Source organism: Seriola lalandi, unplaced genomic scaffold (assembly GCF_002814215.2).
Source record: "Seriola lalandi dorsalis isolate HSWRI2012SDOR001 ecotype SW California unplaced genomic scaffold, Sedor1 jcf7180002054554, whole genome shotgun sequence".
In the NCBI taxonomy this organism is placed as follows: Eukaryota; Metazoa; Chordata; class Actinopteri; order Carangiformes; family Carangidae; genus Seriola; species Seriola lalandi.
In genome coordinates, this window is record NW_019525107.1 from 141312 (window position 1) to 165184 (window position 23873).

Sequence of the window (23873 nt, forward strand, 5' to 3'; positions counted from 1 at the left end):
CATGTCTCATCATCCATTCATGCTTCATTTTTGATACAAAGCACCTGTTTTTTGTTTTTTGTTTTTTGTTTTCGAGTAGATTTGATTTATTCGCTCTTTACAATTTCATCAGATTGTTTCAAAAAGTCTTGGAAATATTTCTGATCCGTATCTGTATAAAAACTAAAAACAATGAACATGCACGTTCAGTACAAGCAGGCGGTGTTGTGTCATCTCTACCGAACATGCGCAGGGATTTAAAGCCCACGTCACTGACACACAGTTCGACCAATCACAGTTAAGCAACGGCGCCAGTCAGCCAATCACGAGCATCTGCTGTTTGTTAGACCGTCCTGCGGTTGAACGCTAATTCAGAGAGAAATGTAAGTATAAACATCTTATTTTTTAATTGTTTTGAATTTGTAACATATAAACCAGGTGAGAATTTTGTCCGTGTACATGAAATGTGAATTTGAGGCTCAGTCGTGACCATACTGAGTTGAAAACAGGCTGCTGGCTGCAGGATGCAGAGTCATCTGTGGTGCGTCTATGGCTGTAGTCCGCTCCAGTAGCCGTTTTATTATGGGAGCACTGGGATGAGCCTTGTTTCAGTTATATTTTCCATATTAAAATCGGCTTCTGGATCATGTTTTCATTTCAGGAGTCTTATCTGTGAAAGACTCAACAAAATAATAGGTATACATTGAATAAGCTTGAAAAATGTCTAGAGTGAATTTGCATAAAAGAGTTGTCATATGTGATTTACATGAATCAGTACTCGATATATTCGTAATTGAGGGGAGTGACACAGCAAGAAAAATAGTCTCGTTTCTGGGACCAGAGCTGCTCTCATTTCTCCCCCATGATCTTACAAATAACCCGTGTTTCACTCAGACTATTGTCCTCTCTACAGCATAAGTGTAAATATCATGGGCTGCAGTAGCATTATATTTAAGACTGTGATGTCAACGGGCAGTGTTACATGTATTTTGGGATCCACCATACACAGTACATAGAGACAGGGCTTCTATCAGGACAGGCTTTAGTGAGAGGAAAAACAGGCCGAATTTGTATCAAAACATGAAGCATGACATGAATTATGATTCATTGGATTATTTATTCAGACTGAAACATCTGTTCAGTTGGAGTACAACTCACACCTGAGATGCAAGTAAAATTTGAGCCTAAATCAACATAATTTTTACATATTGTACTAATTTTATTTATCTGCTTATATCTCAAATATTGTTTGGTCCAAATGTTTTTATTTGCTAATGTTAGGTTTAGCAACATGTTGTGTTTGCATTGTCATATTTAGGTCAGTAAAATAACAGACAGGGCTTCCTCTTCCTCTCTGTCCCTGCAGCAGTGTGTCCTCTTCATCATGGCCTCTGGAGCTTTGTTCCCCAGCATGGTGTCTGGGTCTCGCGGCTCCTCCAGCAAGTATCTGGTTGAGTTTCGGGCCGGTAAAATGACCATGAAGGGCAGCACGGTGACCCCTGACAAACGCAAAGGTCAGGTCTACATCCAGCAGACCGACGACTCCCTCATCCACTTCTGCTGGAAGGATCGGACGACCGGGAACGTGGATGATGTAGGTGACTCTCTGCATGTAAAACTGGCCGGTCTGTGTTTGACTTTTTTTTTTTTTTTTTTAATATTAACCATTTTCATTTTCTTAATCTAGGACCTGATTATCTTCCCTGATGACTGTGAGTTCAAACGGGTAAACCAGTGCACCTCTGGACGAGTTTATGTGCTGAAGTTCAAAGCTGGCTCCAAAAGACTCTTCTTCTGGATGCAGGTATGCAGCTGGATGGTCTGGAGCACCAAATGTGTATTAATCCGCCGATGAAAATAGTCCACAACAAAGTCACCATTTACTCCTTTTTGAGTAACATTTGCCAGAACTAAAGTTCCCAGTTGTTGAAGGAATTTCTCTCTTGCATTTCTAAACATAAAACTATATATTTGTGACCAGTTTTTAAAGATTTACATCTTGAGTAGCAATAAATGGGCCTTTTGAGTTCCATAGACAGGGTGGAGAAGAAGTACTGAGAGACACATTGTTGGTTTTGATCATTTCATTTTTCTTTTCACCTCGCTCAGTTTTCTGTTTTTCTAATCTCAGGAGCCCAAGACGGACAAGGATGAGGAGTACTGCCGCAAAGTGAACGAGTATTTGAACAACCCGCCCATGCCAGGTGCTCTTGGTAGTGGCAGCAGTGGAGGACATGATCTGTCTGCCCTGGGAGGTAACACACGCTCATGGGCAAGAACCAGAAATTTGGCATAGAAAAACATCAGAAAGCACAGTTTCACTCATGCTGTGTGTCACATGTTGTCTTCTGTTTTCATGTAAAGGGGAGGGCGGTCTGCAAAGCCTTCTGGGAAACATGAGCCACAACCAGCTCATGCAGCTCATTGGTCCAACTGGACTGGGCGGGATCGGTACGTAGCTTATTAAATGAGTCCTGAAGCTGCAGAGGCGACAGCGTGAAAACATGATCCGATGCATTTGCTCTGAAGTGAAAAATATCTCGTTAGATCCTGTTTCATGTTCTCTGATTATCAGGTGGTCTTGGGGCGCTGGCCGGTCCAGGCCTGGCCAACCTCCTGGGCAGCAGCAGCAGCAGCAGCAGTGTTCCTGCGGCCAGCAACTCCTCAACCAGGTATCTTACGTATATTCCAGTTTAATATCAAAAATAAATACGTTTCTGTTCAAACACAGCTATTGGCTATGTACCTCCATATTTTTGAGCCTTTTTTAAATTTTTTTTTGGAGGCATATTTTTCTCATCATAGCTGGTAAAGAGCCAAACACAGAAGATGAGATGCTGCCAAGAAATCTTTGAGGGGCAGCTATGACAGACAGAAGGTGGGCGAGCATAAGCAGTATCAGCTGTCTAAAACACGAACAGTAAACGTTAAGTTTTAGTGTCAGTACAACAGGGAGAAATCTTGAGCTCGAAGTTTCAGGATCAACCTTGAAAATAGCAGTTTGACAAAACAAATACTGAGCACAAACTCCACTTACTGGAAATTTTCAAGAGCTTTTAGCTGAGAGCTTCATTTCAGAGCTGAAATTTTCTATAAAATTTTCTATAAAATTTCCAATAAGTGGACCTGGTGCTAAAGGTTTTTCTGTTGGAAAGGGTGAATTTTTTTTGTGAAACCGCAAATATCGGTTTCTTCACACACATTTACACTTAGGACTACAAAGATTATTTTCCATTATTGATTAGTCTACTGATTATTTTCTCAACTCATTGATTAAAACCCAAGGTGATTGTTTTTTTGTTTTTTTTTTACAAACAATATTAAACAAAGAAAGATATTGTCACATAATACAAAGAGAATTCACTTAAGTCAAAAAATGAGAGATCTGCTAAGCTAGCCACCGTTAGCAGGAGTTTAGCTGTTTTCTCTTTTCCATCACGAGTTGATTTATCTGCTGCCGTATTTAATCTTGTGGAATGACGAGCCAAATTGTCAGTTCATCGAAATTGATATTTTTCATTTACAGATTAGAACTAAGGGAAAATTTAAAAGGTAAACTCGGCTTTAGTTTTAGCAACGGCTATCTCACAAGCTATCTTTCATTTGATGTAGTCCTCTGACATTAGATGTGGAGTAGTTTTATCTCTATGGAAAAGAGTTCAGTAAATGTGATGACAAGTCTTACAGTTCACAGATTATATGTTACTATGGCATAATATTTTTTTTTTATCTTAGTAAAACATATGTCAGAATGTCAGATACAGGTATGAACTCAATTTTTAACCAAGTATGTAGTTACTGTATTTTACCTTTGTGGGGCAGTATTATCAAAATAGTTACCTATTAATTTTCTGTTCATTGTCTTATCAGTGAATCATCAATATTTCAGATCAGCATATAAAGTGTTCACAAGAGACAACTGGAAAAACGTGTTCTCTGGTTTATCACTGTTGTTCTCTACGCGCTCATACTACATATATGAAATTCACTGTTCCTTCCCTGGGGTTGTTGAAATGCATTCCTGCAAATGAAGGAAACCACTGAAGCAGAAGTAGCTTTGGTTCATCACAAAGCAACAATAGAAATCACAGGCTGATGATTTAAATCTGTACTAATGCTGGAAGTTTGATTCAGTAACAGTCCAGTGATAGACAATGTGTGTTTTTTTGCTCTCTCCTCTCAGTCCGTCCACAGCCGTCACCCCCACCTCTACCTCCACTGCCAGTCGGCTCAGCTCCTCCCAGGTACCCACCACCCCTATCACTCCCTCCGCCACCTCAGCAGCCTCCCCCACAGCCACCACCCCCTCCACCCCTGCTGTGTCCTCTCTGGCAGCAGGGGCAGCCAACCCCACACAGCCCATCCAGCTGAGAGACCTGCAGAGCATCCTGGCCACCATGAATGTGCCTGCGAGCGGCCAGGGAGGTGAGACAGCGACCATAGAGAATGTGTCCTCAGGCAGACCGAAAACTATTCTGCTCAGAGCTGAGATAAGACAAAAACTTCAATAACCACCAAAGGCAAATGCATAATTAGCCCTAATTAGTGTAAATTCAACTAATTATGCAGCAAATAATTAAAACTGTAGACACAACAGTTTCTGTAATAATGTGCAATTTTAACATAATAAATTCAGCTTGTTGCAGAAGCAGTAACCCCCTGTAAACACTGCAATCTGTCGCTGTTTTGAGTTAATTTTACTGTGACGACATGAGGCTCCACTGCATCTTTCCTGTTTCATTCACACTATTAATCACCCTGCCTATAGATTCACATACAAAACTAGAGAGTGCTGAGGGAGTAGAATGAGTAGGAAGTGGAAAGAAATGAAGAATGTGCAAAATTAGTTGAGGTGTTATGAAAGAAGTTGCTATAATCTATCTTTTTATATTAACAATGGATCGCATGACTACTTGTATATGAAAGGGGAGGAACCCACAGAGAATTATCACCTGACTCTGCAGCTCCGTGGATCTTTACAGAAGCTTTCAGCTCAATGTTGTAGTTTAACGGCCTCAACTTTATTGTGTTGATTCACTGTTAAAGCTCTCGAACTGTCGCTTTAAGCTGCAGTAGGCTGATAAACGCACTTTGCACCTCCTGCCAAGGACTGAACAGCAGACAGACAAAATTTTAGTGACTTGCTGGTGAAGAAAAATTTAGCAGCTTAAGAGCCAGATACTATTTTTTTTCTCAGATAATTGATGTAGAGCAAAATGAATACTAATATTACAACTGTTTGCTAACTCGTTTGTCATATCAAAGTATATCTTAGTTATGGTTATCAAATATGGCTTTTCTTTTCAGACGAAGACAAAAAAAAACTAGAGAGAGCTACAACTAGAAGATTTCTCATAAATGCTTCTAAGTGTTTTCATCTACATATGCAAATGTAGGCGAATTAGGTTCAAAAACAGCTGGATGTTAAGAGCAGTTGGCTTATTACAATGTGTGTGTGAATTCCTAAAACTATGTCATTGTTTCAAGCTCTGTCTTGAAAAATGTTGTGATTATACAGGTCTTCATGAAAATCAAGCTGCAAAGCCTGAAACAGAAATAGAAAGTAGTGCTTTTATAACTGTGGGGGATATATTTTCATTCATATTTTCATTTGGTGGTGTTTGTTGCCTGTAGTGGACCTCGCCAGCGTCCTGACACCTGAGGTCATGGCACCCATCCTGGCCAACCCTGAGGTGCAGCAGAGGCTGATGCCCTATCTGCCCTCCGGAGAGTCCCTGCCTCAGAGCTCAGAGGAGCTCCACAACACGCTCAGCTCGCCTCAGTTTCAGCAGGTAAAATGTTTGCCCTCCTCTGTAGTTTCCAACCAGTCCGTAACTGAATGTGATTTATTTCTTGTGTGGCAGTTTCACTCTGTACATATAATAAACACAAACACCTCTTGGCTATGGGCTTATTTCCAGCCTGGTGCAAAGTTTGACATTAAACATTTTACTGTCCTTGGGCATGAAAGCAGCATGTGAACTGTGAAATACTGTATTTTCCTCTGAGCAGAATTCTGGTCACTGTGAGGCCGTCTTTTGTTGGTATTTAGCATGTTGTTGTGGTATTTGGCCCTTACTGTCTGTATTTATTGTTTCTCTCAGGCTATGAGCATGTTCAGCAGCGCCCTGGCATCCGGGCAGTTGGGGCCTCTAATGAACCAGTTCGGCTTGCCTGCAGAGGCTGTCGATGCCGCTAACAAAGGAGGTCAGTGTTTCACCCACATCAAGCAGAGACACTGTAACTGTTTGTTTCGCTGCCAGAGAATTCATCCTGTTTCTTTGAATTTATACACGACATTGTAATATACTGAGAAAGCCGACAAAACGAAAACTTTACCAAAGCTCAAAGGGAGATATAATTTTTAAGTCAGTACATTTGACAGATGTAGTTACTTTTTCAACTTTTACTTAAGTAAGATTTTGAATGCAAGACTTTTACCTATAGTGGAGTATTTTGACATTGTGGTTTTACTGCTTTTACTTAAGTACAGGATCCGAAAGGTTTTTCTACCTGTGAATGCAGGGATCCCTTACTGTATTATACTGAAACAGTATTTTATATACTTTTTAAAGATGAGTCTGGTGTCATTCCATATTTTTCTTATTGTCAGAGAATCTCACGAAAAGGCCAAAATCAACAATGTATCAGCCCCAGTCTGTGGCTCTCAGCCCTAACCTCACAGGTTCAAACTGAAGACACCCTTCTTTAAAAAAATAGCAAATAAATATCTAGTTTCAGGTTTTTAAAAGAGTAATTTCTTAAAACAGCTGGGCACTGCAGTTTTTAGCAAACGTTACTCCAAAAGGCAACTAATTTCACCATTTTAAATACTTGTTAGTAGATGAGTTCATTTTTAGTTTTGGTCTTTTCATGGGATTTGTTGACAATAAGAAAAATATAAAATATCAGCCTCATCAACTGATAATTAATTGGGAGAATAAATGATACTGAGGCCAATTATTTGTGGCCCTGATTTCTAGACGTTTTTGTCTTTGCAGATGTGGAGGCTTTTGCTAAAGCCATGGAGACGGAGACAAAGTCTGACCAGGACGGCGACTCAAAAGACAAGAAAGACGACGATGAAGACATGAGTTTGGACTAAAAAGTCCTGACATTATTATTTAATGTATTTTGCTGCTTCTGCTGTTTTGTTACTATTACACATTAAGGATAAGGATTGTGGTTAATATAGTAGAAACTGTGACTAAGACTCCCTCTCAGCTGATAGTGCTGTGTTCATCCTGCAACAGTGTGTTGATTTAATATATACTGATTTACCTGAATGAACATGTATTCTTCCTGCATGTCAGCTCATAGCCCATCCTGTCCTGACACAAGGGAACAGTAAAGTGATGAGAAACACACTCATCTGTTGGGTTTATTTTCTAGCCAGCTCTACACTCCACTTCATTTAGTACCTTTAACAGCCTGAAGAGATGAAAACTGCTGAACTATAAATTATTGATTTTAGAAAACAAACAACTCTTTTCAGTGTCTGAAAATATATTTCAAAAACATTCATTTTACAGTATGAAAACAATGAATATTTAACAATTTGACATCAACCATACAGATCCATATTCTGCAGTTACACCGCTCTTTTTGGACGTTTATTGTGACACATTTTTTACCACTGCAGACACAAAACTGAATCACCATCATGTCTACGACTATAAAGACTGTCCAGAAAGTGTTTCTGATTATCTTTCCCAGACGAGAGCAACCTCAACATTTAAGGATCTCTACGGCAGCAAGACAAAGAAATGTTAACGTTAAATATCACTTATGATAAGATGGTTAACCATTTCACTGCCACTGTAGTTTCAGGCAATTCTTCCTCCTGCATTACTTGTCCACCTAATGGCACAGAAATCTGAAGAGTTACTTCACAATACATACTTCAGTCAGATAAACACAAACTAGTATTAGTACAAGCAACTCACACATCTATTCATATACTTCAGAGTTACAACAGTCGGATTTCCTGTTGTTTTCAAAGCACTACAAATCAGTTACCCTCCACTGGATTACAATGGAGTGCAGGTGATTTCAGCGATGATAGCTACGGTAACAAAAACGATTTTGTTTCTTTGGATTAGATTTTATGAGCTATTCAAAGATACGAGAAAGCAAAATTCCTGAGAACTGAAAAATACAACAACTAGCCAGACTACTGAGGGATAAATTCCAGTGCTTTTAACAAAACATGTCCCTGGTTAATGACATGAAACAAAAAAAAAAAACACTTACTATAAATAATGTCTCCATGATCCTGTTTCCTTGCATGTGACACCACAGACACTGTATATTAGCACAGTTTGTCAACCAACAACAAAGTCTGAACACAGTGCTGCCACATGAATATTTTCTTTCTACTAGAGAACAAGAGAAATACATGAATGTGGCGTTGTACAGTACAAAAAAATGAAAGGCCACTTCTTCTCTAAAAACAGACTTAACTAAAACCATGTTTTACACCCATAATCTACAGTTTCATGTTTCTGTCCAATGGCTAAAATGCTTCAATGTCACAGTGGGTTTAAAAGGCATTTACAAAATCAACAGTGTGGTGCATTGTCATTTGTAATAAAAACTATACAGGCAGTATAGTAATGAGAAAGGTGCAAGTGAAGAGTTTTCCACAAACACAAACATCACAGCATACAATTCAATTAAACAGAGGTGAAGAATACTCGGATTTACCAAAAACTGGGTCACGAAGAACCAAAATAAAAGCACAATAAACGTGCTCATTGAACATCTCTAACATAGAGCTCATGACTGGATCAACATCAGAACGTCACACGTACAAACGTTTAAAAAGACATTCAGATAGACACACATGCCATCAAGTCTAAAACATTTGCCAACAAGTGTAAACAAGTTGTTCTTCATATACAGGGAGTGACTCAAGCCACAACTGACGAGAAATAAATAGTACCAGAATTAATTGTTTTAAACACGAAAGCTTATAAACTGGTCAATCCAACCCACGCACACGCACACACAGTTCCAATTTGCTTTGCCACACACACACTTGCTGGTGTTATTATTGAAACCAGCGGAGTGTCAGACATCACCACATCCAGTCTAACCCTGCTGCACCAGTCTGCGGTAGTGTGGCATGACCTTGCTCTCAGGGAGGTAAAGTCCCATCTCCAAGGCAACCAGCACAGGAAACTCCAGAGGAATCAACTCCCGTCTGTTTATACGGAAACGCTCCTCCAGCTTCTGCTCATCCACGGGGGGAGAAAAAGAGGAGGGCGGTTTAAAGGAAAATGTTATGATTTGGTTAGAGTCTAAAATGTTAAAATGCAGATGATCGTACACATTGAAATATCAAAATTGTTGAAGTGGGTTATATTTCCTGGTGCTTCTCTGTCTCTGATGCTCATGCAGTGTCCATTCTAACAGAAAGGTTTATCAATACTAATCATGAGCACTGATGTCACTCTTCTATTAGCTGATCGACATTAGCTGTTTGCAATATGCTTTACGATGACTGACTCATTTACAGCTGTGTGGCTAGAAACATCCAATCATAATAATGCAGGTATACAACATGGGTATTATAATCCAGTTCATCCCCTCCTGGTATTTTGTGTTGTGGATAAGCTAAGATTTAATTTTACGTGTGTGTCTTTTAAGCTGGATTAAGTCTCATCACTGCTCGGATTCTTCGGGGGCTTTTTCTATCAAATTTAACTACATAACCATTTGTTATAAATGGACTGAATGAGGTAAATCAGCTCAGATTAAAGTTATAATCCTTAATATTTTCAGTTTTTGATTCTATTCATGATGAACATTTTTCAGCAATAGCTAATGAATGTATTCATATTCTATAATTACCTCTCTGTATAGTATTTAACAATGTTAGTGTTGGGGTCGATCATTTAAAGTGGGAATCAAACTGCTTTCACACACAACTAACAGGAAATGATGCATGTATCTAATCCATCAGCCTCAGTGTTAACTGTTCACTCCCACAGTCATGTCAGAGCTGCACTAAGTTACTGCTAATTCTAACTAAACATTTCCAACAGCTGCTAGACCACATTAAAAGCATTCAATTGGTGAAATGTGGGGTGACTTTTATTGTGAACCTTTCACAGCAAAGGTTACAGGCCACAGCACCTCCAACCCTTCAGAAAGGTAACCAACTCAACTGTAATGTGTCCTGCTGTTGTGTGGAAAACTACTCACAACATGAGAAGCATGAAATCACACCGCAGTTGCTCATGGCACAATGGAAAAAGGTCAATTATTGACCGACTTCTGACTGAAGTCATCTCTTTTTACAATCAAAAATAATGTTGACATGTTTTTTTTTCAGTGTATTGGTAATAGTTTTTTACTTTTAAAATGAAAAACAGTCTTAGAGGAAATATAAGAAATGCTCCTTTACCTCACCACTGGCTACAGCTACTTATCAGTGTTTGTGTTTGATTGACAGCAGCTGACAGGTTGAGCTCAAGCAGGAAAATGAGGGAAAGGGTAGATAAACCTGATCTATAGCTACAAGCCATGCGCAAACAGAGTATTGAGGGTGATATTGAAGAGTAAAGACCACAACAATCCTGATGTTTAATGTGCTGCAGCTGAGCTACTTTTTCCCCAGTTAATGTTTGGTTGGTCAACAAGCTCCGAGCTCTCCATATACATTGCTCATATAATCGGTGTTTAATGGAAATATTGTTAAAATTTAAATGTGTGGTTAAATTTTCAGGAGTGCTGTTCTCAAGACTTCTAATTTCAACATTAACCATCTTAAATAATTTAACTTTCATCCACACAATATTTACACGCTTAACATTGTGAGGAACCTGTTTCTAATCCTGAATAATGTGGGGGGTTGAAAAGATAATGCTGGGTAAATAACACTGAGCTAGATACGACATGCGTTACAGGTTTTTCTTCTTTGTCTACACATCTCTGACATCTTCTGACAGAAGAAGGCATCTTGCTTTGTTTGAGGTTTCTACTCGGTGTGGAAACTTTACTCACATCAATGAGCTGCTTGACTTCTGGCTTCCTCAGATCACTGCTAATCTTTGCAGCCAGCAGCACGCACGCTGCTGCCACCAGCTTCCTGTTCTGCTTGTTGAGGCGACCCTGCAGCACCAGCTTCTCAAAGTAAACAAAGGCCATTGCTATTGTGACCGGCTGTAGACCGCACTCCTCGCTCACAGCCCGCATCTCCCTCTTCAGGCTATTGGAGAAGAGGGGGACAGTTACTGATCAGTTTTCTAAGAAAGAGCACATTGTGTGACTTGTTTGAACCTGATTTTTTTTTTTTTAATTAAAAAGGGACGATGTGCAGCTTTCAATATAAATGTCACCATTTGATGTGCTGAACCATTTCATAGCTTCAAGCTCATTTACATCTGCAGTCCCTTGGCAGGTCATATCATAAAAAACATAGTAATACACAATACTCTTTACAGAGTAAAGACAACATATATGGCTATAGAGAAAGAAAGAACAAAAGAAAGAAGCACACAACAAATATTAAGTCAACAAGGCATGGTTCAAAACTACACATAATAGCACAGTAGAGATGTATGCTTGTCAAGTAAAAGCAAGTCATGAAGACCATAGGATATCACAAGGAAACAGGAGGAGGCACAACAAGGTTCAACCTTCAAAGGCTCTTAGACAAAAGTTTGATAGTCAAAACAGAAGCTAATATATCTGTACCTTCTTATCTTGCTCAGTGTCAGCTTAATGTGAGGAAACTTCTCCTTGAAAGTCTCATTCATATCCTTCTTCAGGTCAGATGGTTTCACATACTCAATAACAGTTGTCTGCAGAGATGGAAAAACGAACCAGCACGTCAGTACAGAAGTGTCAGCATGAATTATAGACCAATAAAGCTTCACAGTGTTGCTTCTAAATCGTCTTGATAAAACTCATTTCACACACACTCATGCTAGAGGTTACAATCTTGTGATGTGATCTACTGAGCAGCAATAAAATCATGTGAATGGGACATAATGGATGTATTTTTCTCTCAAACAGGAGGTAGCTTCAGTAGTGGAGAACTGCTTCATTTTCCAGGTTAACATCAGAACAATTTACAAGCGAAATTAAACGACCCTGTTCCTGATTTCTGAAACAAAGAACAGCCCATGTGAGACAATTAGAATGTGAACATTCACTTGACAGAGAAACCAGGTTACACAGGTAAACAGAGAACTCATCTGAATGCACTGTAGTAACCTCGTAATTGTAAATCCATGTATACATAATTACTCCCCTACCCACAACCTTATTTTGGAAACATGGCTCTCTTATTTTAACTGTAAGTAAAAGGAGACACTGTGTCGGTTGTGACTTCTATTTGTTTTTGTTTTGTGTGTCTGTTGGATTAGTGAGAGCACAGACAGAGTGGCGCTTTCCTTAACAGCACAAACGTCTCTGAATTTAACAAACAGTCAAATGTTCAGTGGCTTCTTTGTGTTCGTTCAGGGTTTCTGCAGGTTTCACATGCACATTTCAGACTTTTTAACACCTCATAGAATGCAATTTAATTCTTGACTCACTATCAGAATGAAAGTATGATGAAAAGTCAGTATGGATGATATTGCCTAGAATAATTTCTTAATAAATATTTTTTCTGTACTTTTAAGCAGTATACAACAATAATATAATATAATTAACTAAATGAATGTGACCTGGAGATGGATGGATGGATTAATCAATTAAAAATCAAGTTAAATCAATTTAGGTTTTTGCTAAACTCTTCACTTGTCCATCATGAGACAATGAGCTTCCTAGCTACAGTAGCCAGCAGTGATCACCGTGTTAAACACAAAGTGTTTGAAATGATAGCCATAGCCATTAGTTCAAACCATTCCTAGGTAAATAGCAGTTGCAGTGATATGAGGAACACAAAATGGTTTGAGACTTAAAGCTTTCAAACAATGTATGATTTGACAAGGTTGTTTGCAGGTTGAGCCTGGTACAGACCAAAACACCCCTACAGTAGCACCATCAAGGCCAAAGCGTGCCGCAGGTGAGACAGTGTATTTTATAAGGTTAAGAAATTAGTTTACTGTAGATGATTGACTGTAACCTGGTGACTTGCGTGGCTGTAAACGCACTGAATGAAAATGAATTCTCACCACATATGACGCAAATATAAGAACCCTCTTGTGTCTCCCACAGGGCCACTGAGGGTCACTGAGCAGGTTGGGGTCATACTCTGCCACCTCCTCTATACCTGAAAAACACAAAAAATAAACAGTGTGTGTTACAACATATGAGGTCAGTTGAAGAGTGAAGTGTGTCTGTAAGAGTCAATTTGAGACATACATGGGTCCTGTGCCACGCTGTTGTTCAGACGAGCCAGGGTGATGTTCCTCTGCCCGTTGCCACGGAAACGTGACTGAGGGGTCTGAGCTGTGCAGTTCTCGGGCACGCCGCCATTCTTCTGCCTCACCAAGGCATTGGTCGGATAAAGGAACTGAGCGTATGACACTGTCTGAGGAAGGAAAACAAGACTGTCAAAGACCTTCACATCAAGCAGATTCGTCTGAGTAACGACAGGGAATTTTTCTATTTCTCATCACAGCAGTGCACACCCACTGAGCACTTTATTAGGAACATCTATACACCTGCTTATTTATGCATATATCCAATCAGCCAATCATGTGGCAGCAGTATATTGTTAACATCAAACATCAGAATGTGATCAGTGACTTTGATCGTGACATGATTGTTGGTGCCAGACGGGCTGGTTGGAGTATTTCTGAAACTGCTGATCTCATGGGATTTTCACACAAAACAATCTCTACAGTTTTTACTCAGAATCGAGGCAAAAACAAAAAACATCCAGTGAGCATGTGGATCTAAACACCTTGTTGATGAGAGAGGTCAGAAGAGAGTGGCTACACTGATTGGAGCCGACAGAAAGGCAACTGTAACTGAGATTAACACATTTACAACACGTTGAACCTTGAGGTGGATGAGCTACAACGGCAGAAGACCACGTCTGGCTCTTCCTGTCAACCGTGAACAGAAATCTGAGGCTGCAGTGGACACAGGCTCAACAGAACTGGACAGTTAAAGACTGAATAAATATAGCCTGGTTTAATGAATCTGGATTTCTGCTGAGGCAGCAGATGGTGGGAACAGAATTTGGCATCAACACCATGAATCAATGGACCCAACCGGCCTTGTGTCCGTGGTCAAGCCTGGTGGTGGTATAATGGTGAGGCAAATGTTTTCTTGGCACATTTTGGGCCCCTTAATACCAGTCAATCATGGTTAAATGCCACCGCCTATCTGAGTTTTGTTGCTGACAATGTGCATCACTTTATGCCCAGCACATTTAGTCACCAGATCTAAATCCAACAGAACAGCTTTGGGATGTGGTAGAACGGGAGATTCACAGCTGGCAAAGCTGCAGAAATTATATGATGCAATCACATCAACAAGGAACAGACTCAAAGGAGAGCTTCCAATATCCATGCTACAAAGAAGTGAGGCTGTTTTGAGAGCCCTACCCAGTATTAGTGTGTTGCTCCTATTAAAGTCCTCGACGAGTGTATATTTGATAGACATTTACCTTGCCATAGGCGCCCAGCTCCACGCCTTCCAGGGAGGGGAGCAGGTCCACAGCCACCACAGAGGAGAGCCTTTGTCTCTGAGCCTCCAGCTTAGGATCACTGTTCAGAAAGAGTCACATTTATGTCATTTTCACCACATGCTGCTCACACTGACCTTTCCTGAAAATGATATGGATCACTAAGGAGGGTGATGGAAACATAAAAGCGAGGGGTGGGTGCTCTCTGCTTGGACTGGTGCTTTGTACCTGAGGTGTGCACTCTCTCCATAGGGCAGCACTGAGAAAGCAGCATATAGCGACCGCTTGGCACAAATCAGCATGATCCTGCAGGACACAGCAAGTACAGGCAGACAAAACAGATGGTGTGTCAGTCTACAAGCAACAACGGCAGTCACTGCTGCTCAACAGCTACTGTACACACGACATTCATCAGTGCTGGAGCTGCAGTGACAGCGAAATCAGTCACAGAGCCACTTCTATTTTGGTCACTACCAAAGCTAAACAGCTATCACCAACAATCTAAAGTTTAAAGCAGGAGGAGAGGAATCAGAGAGCTGCACGAGCTCAAGTTAGTGCCGCTCATGTATTACCTTGGAGTTGGACAATTAGTTGTTAGATAGACAATTAATTGGCAACTACCTTGATAATCATTTAATCATCACAATAATTTTATGAGTCCGCATGTTAATATTTTCTGGTTTTCTGATAATCTATATAAAGTCTTCTATGATAATTAGCTGTAATATCTTTAGGTTCTATTGGATATTTACTTTTACAAAAATCAGGTGCTCATCTAAAGGAATGTAATTAACAATTATTTTCATCATCTATTAATCTGATGATTATTTTCTCTATTTTTATACAAACTATTTGGTCTGAAAATGTCAGGAAATTGTTTTCAACCATCTGGATTATAAAACACATTGTCCACTGCACGATAAAATTTCTAAAGATGTGACTGCATCTCCTATTCAAGGTAGTCACAAAAGACTACTGTTCTGCTCTTTTTGTAAAACACAAGCAAAATATCAACGCGTAATTTTGTATGGAAATATAAACTATTGGAAAGAAACATCAATACGTACGTTTTCATTATCAATTAATCTGCTGATTAATTTCTCGATTAATGGATTTGTTGTTTGTTGAGTAAAATTAAACCGAACTTTGCAATTGCTTTGCTTAAAACTCAAACATATACTATACTATAACTATAATGACACTGGAACCATCAAACATTTGGTCATTTTTGCTTGATAAATCATTTAAAATAATAAATTGATTATCAAAATAGTTTTCTGAGTCAAAGATTAATTGAGTGATCTTTGAAGTTCTCCAGCAGATAAAACATGTTTTTCATCCAGTTGGTTTTAAGAGTCTTTGAGGCTTCTGCAAATGCATTCAGAACAGAGATCACAGATTATATATTTATTTTTAGAAATCTTTAGACAAATCAGATACTTATCTCTGTGACTTGAATGTAATTGTAAACATGAGAGGCACAAACTTGGGCTAGACTACATAAAACCAGGGGCAGGCAGCCACCAAACGCAGAACACTTTCACTAGAAATGTGGGGAAAAGTGAGCGCTCACAGTCTGCTTAACTGCCACACAACCAGTGAATACAACATCGCTTTTGGGGACCAAAGCAAACTGCACAAACACCGGAGGCTTCAGCTCCACATAAAACATCAATCAATAACATACAGTCAGCAGCCTCTGCTGTGGACACCCAGCAGTAAACACCCAGGTCAGACCTTGAAGGAGAGATATCATATCTCTTACAGGGGACAATATCTCAACACATAATCTACAGGTGTTAATTATCTTAGTTATATAACTCTATTAGCTTTGCTTCAAAACATGCAATGTGTGACTGCCTCAAACAGAAACAGAAAGCCACACCTGTGGGGCTGTTTAGGCTTTCTACGTCATTGTCTTGCACACACCAGCAGAAAACACAAGACACATTAGCATGTAGGTGGGTATGAATATGGAGTTGTCTTAGATGGTGAAATGTGGAGGAGAAATGAAAACTGGGGAGTCAAAACAAACTAGTGGAAAAAGAAAAACCTATGACATGTTTTTTTGTCAGTAACTACACACAGTAATCATTTTCCAGAAAACAGAATCCCAACAGATACATTAAAACACTCTTGTTTTCTAACACTGTTTCAAGAAGCTTAACAAACAGCCCGCAGTGTGATATTTCAGTCCAGTCTTGCATTGGGGTTACCTCACTGTTGGTGCAATAGGGTGTTACATTTCCACACTGCACCTCATATGGCTTTTGCTAAGCTTCCAAGGGTGATTAATTTCACTGTAGCAATCGCCACTCAGCAGCTGTACCGCTGATATTCGTCTGCAGGCCAACCTAAGTCTCTGCCAAGTCTCTGTTAAGCAGCTTATTACAATACTAGCGGGAGGAGTATGACACAGCTAGAGAGGGCCTATTTCAGAGTCCATAATAAAGCAGCCATTGTTTTTTTGAGTTTCTCTGACAGGAAAATTGGTATAGTAAGTCAGAGTTATTCATGTATTCCTCTACTGCATTCTGTGTGTAAATGTATTTTCTACATGTAAATATATGTTGGACACTCACCTGCATCCTCTGGTATCATACTGCCGCATACTCTTGATGAAGTGGACTTTCTTTTGCACCTTGGGTCCAGGAGAACCAGAGACATTTCTCAACCTGAGTAAAGAGTAAGAATGACACAGAGGCCTCTCAATTAACACTGGAACAACATCAACCAGACAAAGGACTTTCACATGTTATGGCTTGTTCTAAAATCAGGACTTTCAATAATGTAAATCTCTTTTCATCACAGGTTTGGAGTACCAAAGTAAGGCCAAAGTAGAGGGTCAAATCCAACCCTCCTTATACCAGAGGGACAAAATGTGTTGGGTGTTTTCTCCAAACAGTAACTCACACCATGAATCTGTCGACTGATTAAAGAGGTGCCTTATTTTAAAGCAGGCAAGTGACTGATTTATATCTAAGACACTAATAATACAGGACACAAAGGAGCAGTGCTCACCACAAACAATCCCATTGTAAATCTACATTAAATTGTTAATAGACATACATAATATTATACTTAAAATATATAGATAGATATCACTATACGAGAATGAAAGTGCATTTCTCTCATGATAACCGATGGTTTCATTTTATGCGGAAGTCAGTAAAGGCCCATGGTGATACACCAACCACTATGCTCACCTCTGCCGTGAATCCTGAGAATTACCGGTCGGGACCGGGCTCAGCGCGGCGGGCGTTGACCTGACACGGGAGCAGGGCTGGTGGCCCGTGGGCACAGGAGACAGAGGGGTGTCCGGGGTTAGCGTCTCGGCCGCACTGCCACCCTCCAAAAATACATCATTAGCCCCGACAGCACTTGCCAAGGCAGGTCCCGAAGACATTACCAAAGAAGGTCGAGTAGGACTAACCACTCCTGGAAAACTGGAGGACGAGCCACTACCGGCCGAGGGGGTTTCTGTCACCGGGGCGACGGGTCCTTGGCTTTCCGCCGGCGTGGGTATGACCGTTGCGCCGCCGTCTCTGTCCCCGAGTCGGGGCTCCTCGGTGGCTTTTTGGTCGGTATTTCCATCGTTAAACTGACACTGGGGCCGTCCGTCTAGTGAGATATTGTTGAGGAATAACAGAGCCGCTTGCCTCCTTCTGGAGTCCTTTGCTTTCCTCCGGTGCTCTCGGTGTACCTTGGCTGGTTTACTGTTACTGCCGGTGGATTGCAGACCGCAGACAGCGGTCGCCATTCTAGTTTGAAATGTGGCTGTTGAAAGTGAAGGCAACGAGTGACCGGTACCGCGCGTTAGCCCCGCCCCGTCTGTGTACTGATTGGTTGTGACGGTAATTGTGCAGATTGTAATACGCTTGTCTTGTAAATACTCATAGGCGATTGGATAAGACACATTTTATGCAAATATATCATTGGTGCTCGTATTTGATTGGGTGGATGGAAATAGTGGGCGATGTGCTGGAAACAAAGGAAACATTTAAAATCACTAACTTCAATGATTCACCTTAATTCTGTAAATCAAACATGATTTTTTAGGTTGTCTTTTGTAATGAAATACATTAATCCTTTATGCAGGGTTGGACTAGAGTAAATTGGTCCGAGTAAGTTGGTTCTCAATTTTGGCATGGGTATGATAAAGACCTAAAACAATGACTAATTATCTATAATGTTGGAAGTGGTTAATATGTATGTATGTATGTATATATATATATATATATATATATATATACATACATACAGCCAATGTGTTTCTCACTTTCTAATAAGCCATTAATTTTGTTATTTATGAATATTACCAAATCATTAATAAAGGGTTGTTTAATCCACCAAGTCTTCTGTGTAGATGATGATAAGTTGTTAATAAATGGATTTTGGTCCAGATGCCCGATTAACCTGCTAGTAGTCTAACAGTCCATTTGAAAGGTGTTTCTGATGAATGGATTAAAAACTCATCAAAGCCATTTGTTACTATTTATAAATCCTTTATAAAGTGTGTCTTATAAAGTGGAATCAAAAATGACTTGCATGAGCAATTGAACATTGTGAGCTACACAAAGGTAATATTAACAATAATGCATTGTATGAGAATTGTACTTGTGTTTTTGTCAGCATAATAGATGTTGTTTATCTATTATTACAATTTCTCTTCCTGTGAGTGGTCTCTACTAATTATCACTGATAATAAACAATAAAACAATTTAACTGAATCACCAACCAACCTCCAACTCTGTGCTATCCGAAAATAATCTCACATCAGAGTGTTTCACTTTTGAGAAAATGGCACCAGGGGTCTATTTAGCATTTGTGAACAAATCAGTGTGAAACTGTGTGATCAAAGACAAGCTCCAGCAAACTGCTCGGCAGCCTATTCTCTCATTTTACTACTGCGATAGGAGTTAACAGGGCAGTTTTCACATTTTCATTTTAGTTTCACACCCCATTGACTTGTAAATATAAAACTTGAGGGAGCCTGTTTCTCTGAGACGGAACCTGAAGTGTGAAAGTGTCTTCTTCTCCTGAGTGGGAGTGATCAATGCAGTAGACTGATGGGGACCCTGGTCCTTTCTTCCAGTTAAGATGAATTACAATGATAAGAGCATGTCAAAGATTGCATTTTGAATTAGAGAGCGGGTTCCTTTGTTTAGAGGCCACTCACCTTTGTGGATACAGTAGTTACTGGTGACAAGTTCAGTGTCGTGTCATGTTTCTCTGTGTAAAAAGGAACAAACAGTAAAAGTCAGGTAAACACATTGCTCTTTATTGTAGCAACACCAACATAATGAAATTGTCTTCACCTTCTTGTTAACTTTTTTTTCTTGCTCTGAACAGCAACAGTCTGGCATGACCAGTTTAAGGCTTTTTGATTCTAGCTTTGTTTGAGGTACAGCCCCGACCACCTCCTGCCACAACAAGCTCATTTTATGGTTCACTGTGTGGTTGTTATGTGATGGACTCAGACAGTTAGCACCATAATCGAAGCCTCTTTGGCTTTGTTTCTGCGACAGGGGTGGTAAAGGTGCTCTGTGGGCTATTTCTTTCTCTCATTGTCATCTGGAGAAAAAGAAGATGAATGGACAGTGTTTACAACAAAACTGTCATTTCTCAGTGAAACAATTTCAAATTAACTTAAATGCACATGGCAGGACTCTTTCCCTCCCACATACAGCCATACACATGCTGGTATGTGAGCTCACACACACATACACACAGACACGCAAACACTCACAGACACACGCACAGTTCAGAAATTTTCCTCTTTTGACTATTCTATAGAAAAACAACCCTGATAAAAGAAAGCACGGTATAGCTTTATTTCAGGGGTCCATAAATTCCTAATTATTTTCCATAAAGTTCCATGGAAAGAACTTTAACTAGCATTAATAATAGGGCAATACAGACAATGTTAAATTACTAAACTACTGAATGATCAGTTCCAATTAGGGCTGCAACTGAGGATTTTTTTCATTATTGATTTTTGATTAATCATTTACTCTATTTCAAATTTCACTGAGCTCTGGTATTTGGAATTTTTGAAAAATTATTGAAACAATTAATCATTAATCAAAATAGTCAATCGTCTGCTGAATGAATTGACTCACTGTTTCACTGAACATGAAAAAATGTGCAATTTGACTACGGGCATTTATGCAATTAAACATTTATGCAGAATTAAGTTTCTGTGAATGATGAATACACTTTTCCACTTTTTCTTGGATTTAAATCGAGCATTGATTTTGAATAAATTGCTAATATATAAATAATATAATATAAAATAATAATAATATGAAAATAATTTTAAAAGATCATACCAAATGACATATTTCTCTCTAGGAAAGTTTTGAGGAAAATATAAGGAAATAACGGACCAGTAGAATAAAGTGTTACCAAAAGTACCACATGCCTGTACCATCAATAATATCAAAGCTATTCTGTTAGGAATCTGGAGTCTGCAGCTAATTCTATTTTTACATTTTTCAGACAACAAAGTATGGATACAGTACAATTACAGACAGCGCTGTCCCTCTGTAACTTCCCCATCATTGTACAGTTTAATTTACATGGAAATGAATGCCTGTCCTGTTGCCTTTGTTCTGTAAGATGGGTGCAGTACGAAAATACAGCTGTTGAGAATCCTATCTGTAAAACACATCCTGCAAATGTAATGGAAATCATAATGTTGCAATTGTTCAGTACATACACATTCTGGAGGAAGGTGCATCTGGTTACAATAATAGTGATGGCATGTCCCAAAAACAACAGATTGCTTGTAAACACACACAAATCTCTTTTTTTTTTGTTCTAGCTTACCTCAAAAAACAAATAGAGTACCACAGGAATGTTGTAAATCCCACTAACAGCATGAAAATGCTTGAAGCCTTGTCACAAATAATCACATTTTCAACTGTTTTTACATTCAACTCAAATGTTGCTTTTGAACTGCCCTTCAGGTTTGAAGCAGCATTTGCAGAGACTCCTTCAACATGAGTGAATAGCTATGGAAAATCATGATTATGATGATCAGAACCTGTGCAGCATTTATTGTAGACTGTGTTTAAAATGACAGTGCGAGTTTAGCATCTTTAATGCCTCCCCTCCACATCTTGTTCGGCGATGTTTCGGTTCTAGCTGCCATAAGTAGTCATGCATGTTGAAGGCTTGCCTCTGTTGTCGACCGCCTTTAGAGGATGTGCTGAAGCACCTTCACTGAGGAGGACTTTCTGCCTCTGATTGATAATCACACCACTCCACTTCTCTGCCTGCCTGTGCTCCTCTCTAAGTTCACTGGGCAGCGATCTTTGCCGCTAACCTCGACCTCTTCCTGTACCACATCCTGACCTGAGAAATGATACAGAAACTTAAATATGCACCATCATTAGACAACATCACAGGTTTGTGCCTTTGTATAAAATAAAGACATCACACTCTGTCCCTTTCTTTGCCCGTTTGTCTCCACTTCCTGACAGTACAGAGAGCAATCAAGTGGGCGTGGAGCTGAAACAGACTGCTCAGTGAGAGTCCACCTGCCATTTTATTCTAAGGCAGGATGTCCACATGGCAGCGAGCTGAGTCACAGCGCCTTCAGCACATCATACGGTGGTCTCATACTCCATCACTTCTTTGGGTGTGCCCAGACAGCGGTACTGAATCCTGGGTGTGACCGGGGCGGCGCTTTCAAGCACCAGGATGGTTTTACGCAGCCGGCGGTCAATGAAGTGAGCGTCCCAGGCGGGGTACTTCTTCCTGGGCAGGTCTATTCGGATGACGGGCCCCTCTGTCCTGGGTGTGAGGTGTGGCACTAGGGCCTGCGCTCCCCGAGGTGGTCGTACCTGAAACACGTCTCCATCTACCCCAGGCCCTTGCTCTCTGTCTGACCCTTTAGTTCTCTGAAGGGTCCTGGGGGGGCTGCTCACCAGGTCAGGGGGGAGGCTGGAAGCTGGTGAGGCCAGCGACTCCAGAGGCACCTCCTTCTCCACGATATAACCCCACCCTGAGACTGGGCCGTCAGGGTGCAGCAGACAGTAATACACAAACATGAAGAAGGTGCCCAGAGCATAGCTGCTGGCCACCACACACACCATGATGACGGCGTAGAAGTCTGAGCTACGAGGGCCGCGGTACAGGTACCAGGCAGTGGTGAGTGCCACATTCTCAACGAATACAGTCAGACTATAGATGAGCATTCTGCAGCGAGTGCGCCCCTCTCTCACACTGAACCAGCAGAAAACATACACAATGCCCACCATCATGTTATAGATGATCTCCTCCCATTTGGACATGCAGAAGTCTGTTTCACCTTGAATGATCCAAAACGTCATGATGCACCAGTGGGCCACGATGAAGATGCCAAAGTAAAGCTGGAACACGGAGGCGAACAGAGCAAAAGCCAGAGTGCGGGCCCCGATGGTGAACAGGTGCCACAGAATCTGAACTATGACGGCCTTGTAGGTCATAGGTAGCTTATCGTCTCGGGAGTCCCTCAGGACTTTCTGATAGGAGGAGACCATCCACGCGAGGGATATCAGTGAGGCAGAAGCTGAAAGACCTGAGGAGACAGTAAAGGGGAGGCAGGAAGAGAGAGATGGAGAAAGAGAAGTTAGACAGGATTAAAATGGCTCAGGGGTAACTTGTCGTTTAGCACAGCAAAAATATACATTCCCCTGCTCTGTGGGGCCTGATTGAGGCGAGCACAAGTGACTCATGCGCAGCGTGGGCTGCAGACAAATGACTGACTGATGTCTCGATTTATTTCTGACAGGGTGATGATGGCTGTGGTGATTGGTCATTTTGGGGCACTCACCCTGGAGGGGCAGCACCTGACTGGCCTGGATCATGATGCTGAGCTGCAGCACCAGCTGAGGGGCGCTCTTCAAGAAGGACTCCAGCAGACGCAACATGCTTATATCAGCGCTCTCAAACATCATACGCCAGTAGTAGTGACGGCGCTCGGGGTCCCTGTGCCAGCGGCTCTGCACACCCAAATACAAGGCGTGGACATACCTGTGTATCAGAGGCAGACACAGTCCAGACACATTCATCAGTACATTACATTTTTGTTGAAGGAAGGGAGATTGAGCTAAATTTTAGGTTTTAATACCGTGCTTCAAAAACTTTTCAACATCAAACACAGACTCTCAGAAGTCATAACTCATTATTCCAAACTCTGGGAGCTGTCAGTAGTTCTTGCCAAAAAGCTGGTTGCTTGCTCCTCTGGGATTTAGATTAGACTGAAACTGAACTAAGCAGCTCTGTGGTTTTAATTTTAGTACAGGCAGTTGGG

The 23873-nt window shown here is 40.6% G+C and overlaps 3 protein-coding genes across 5 annotated transcripts in view; 1 reads left to right on the forward strand and 2 right to left on the reverse strand.

Moving 5' to 3' along the window:
- Positions 1–285: 285 nt before the first annotated feature.
- On the forward strand, positions 286–7346 carry LOC111661938 (proteasomal ubiquitin receptor ADRM1-like). 2 transcript variants are annotated; one of them, XM_023415644.2, is made up of 10 exons: positions 286–362; positions 1346–1573; positions 1667–1783; positions 2111–2234; positions 2344–2430; positions 2555–2651; positions 4163–4404; positions 5614–5771; positions 6084–6186; positions 6981–7346. In XM_023415644.2, the coding sequence occupies exons 2-10, from the start codon at positions 1364–1366 to the stop codon at positions 7082–7084; spliced, it is 1242 nt and encodes a 413-aa protein (XP_023271412.1). In that variant the 5' UTR covers positions 286–362; positions 1346–1363; the 3' UTR covers positions 7085–7346. The 2 variants fall into 2 exon arrangements, with proteins under 2 accessions (XP_023271412.1, XP_023271413.1); XM_023415645.2 differs by having other exon boundaries at positions 296–362; positions 1349–1573.
- Positions 7347–7467: 121 nt separating this feature from the next.
- On the reverse strand, positions 7468–18363 carry cables2a (Cdk5 and Abl enzyme substrate 2a). 2 transcript variants are annotated; one of them, XM_023415642.2, is made up of 9 exons: positions 17779–18361; positions 17155–17247; positions 14801–14878; positions 14555–14654; positions 13300–13468; positions 13110–13207; positions 11683–11789; positions 10990–11194; positions 7468–9213 (listed from the first exon to the last, which is right to left on the reverse strand). In XM_023415642.2, the coding sequence occupies exons 1-9, from the start codon at positions 18330–18332 to the stop codon at positions 9073–9075; spliced, it is 1545 nt and encodes a 514-aa protein (XP_023271410.1). In that variant the 5' UTR covers positions 18333–18361; the 3' UTR covers positions 7468–9072. The 2 variants fall into 2 exon arrangements, with proteins under 2 accessions (XP_023271410.1, XP_023271411.1); XM_023415643.2 differs by lacking the exon at positions 14801–14878 and having other exon boundaries at positions 17779–18363.
- Positions 18364–19832: 1469 nt separating this feature from the next.
- The window catches only part of xkr7a (XK related 7a), a 6753-nt gene continuing 2712 nt past the window's right edge, over positions 19833–23873 (reverse strand). Inside the window, exons 2-3 of the mRNA XM_023415545.2 lie at positions 23394–23593; positions 19833–23138 (exon numbers count right to left, since the gene is read on the reverse strand). Of these exons, the coding sequence (XP_023271313.2) occupies positions 22183–23138; positions 23394–23593 (1156 nt within the window). The 3' untranslated portion in view covers positions 19833–22182. The remainder of the gene's footprint in view (positions 23139–23393; positions 23594–23873) is intronic.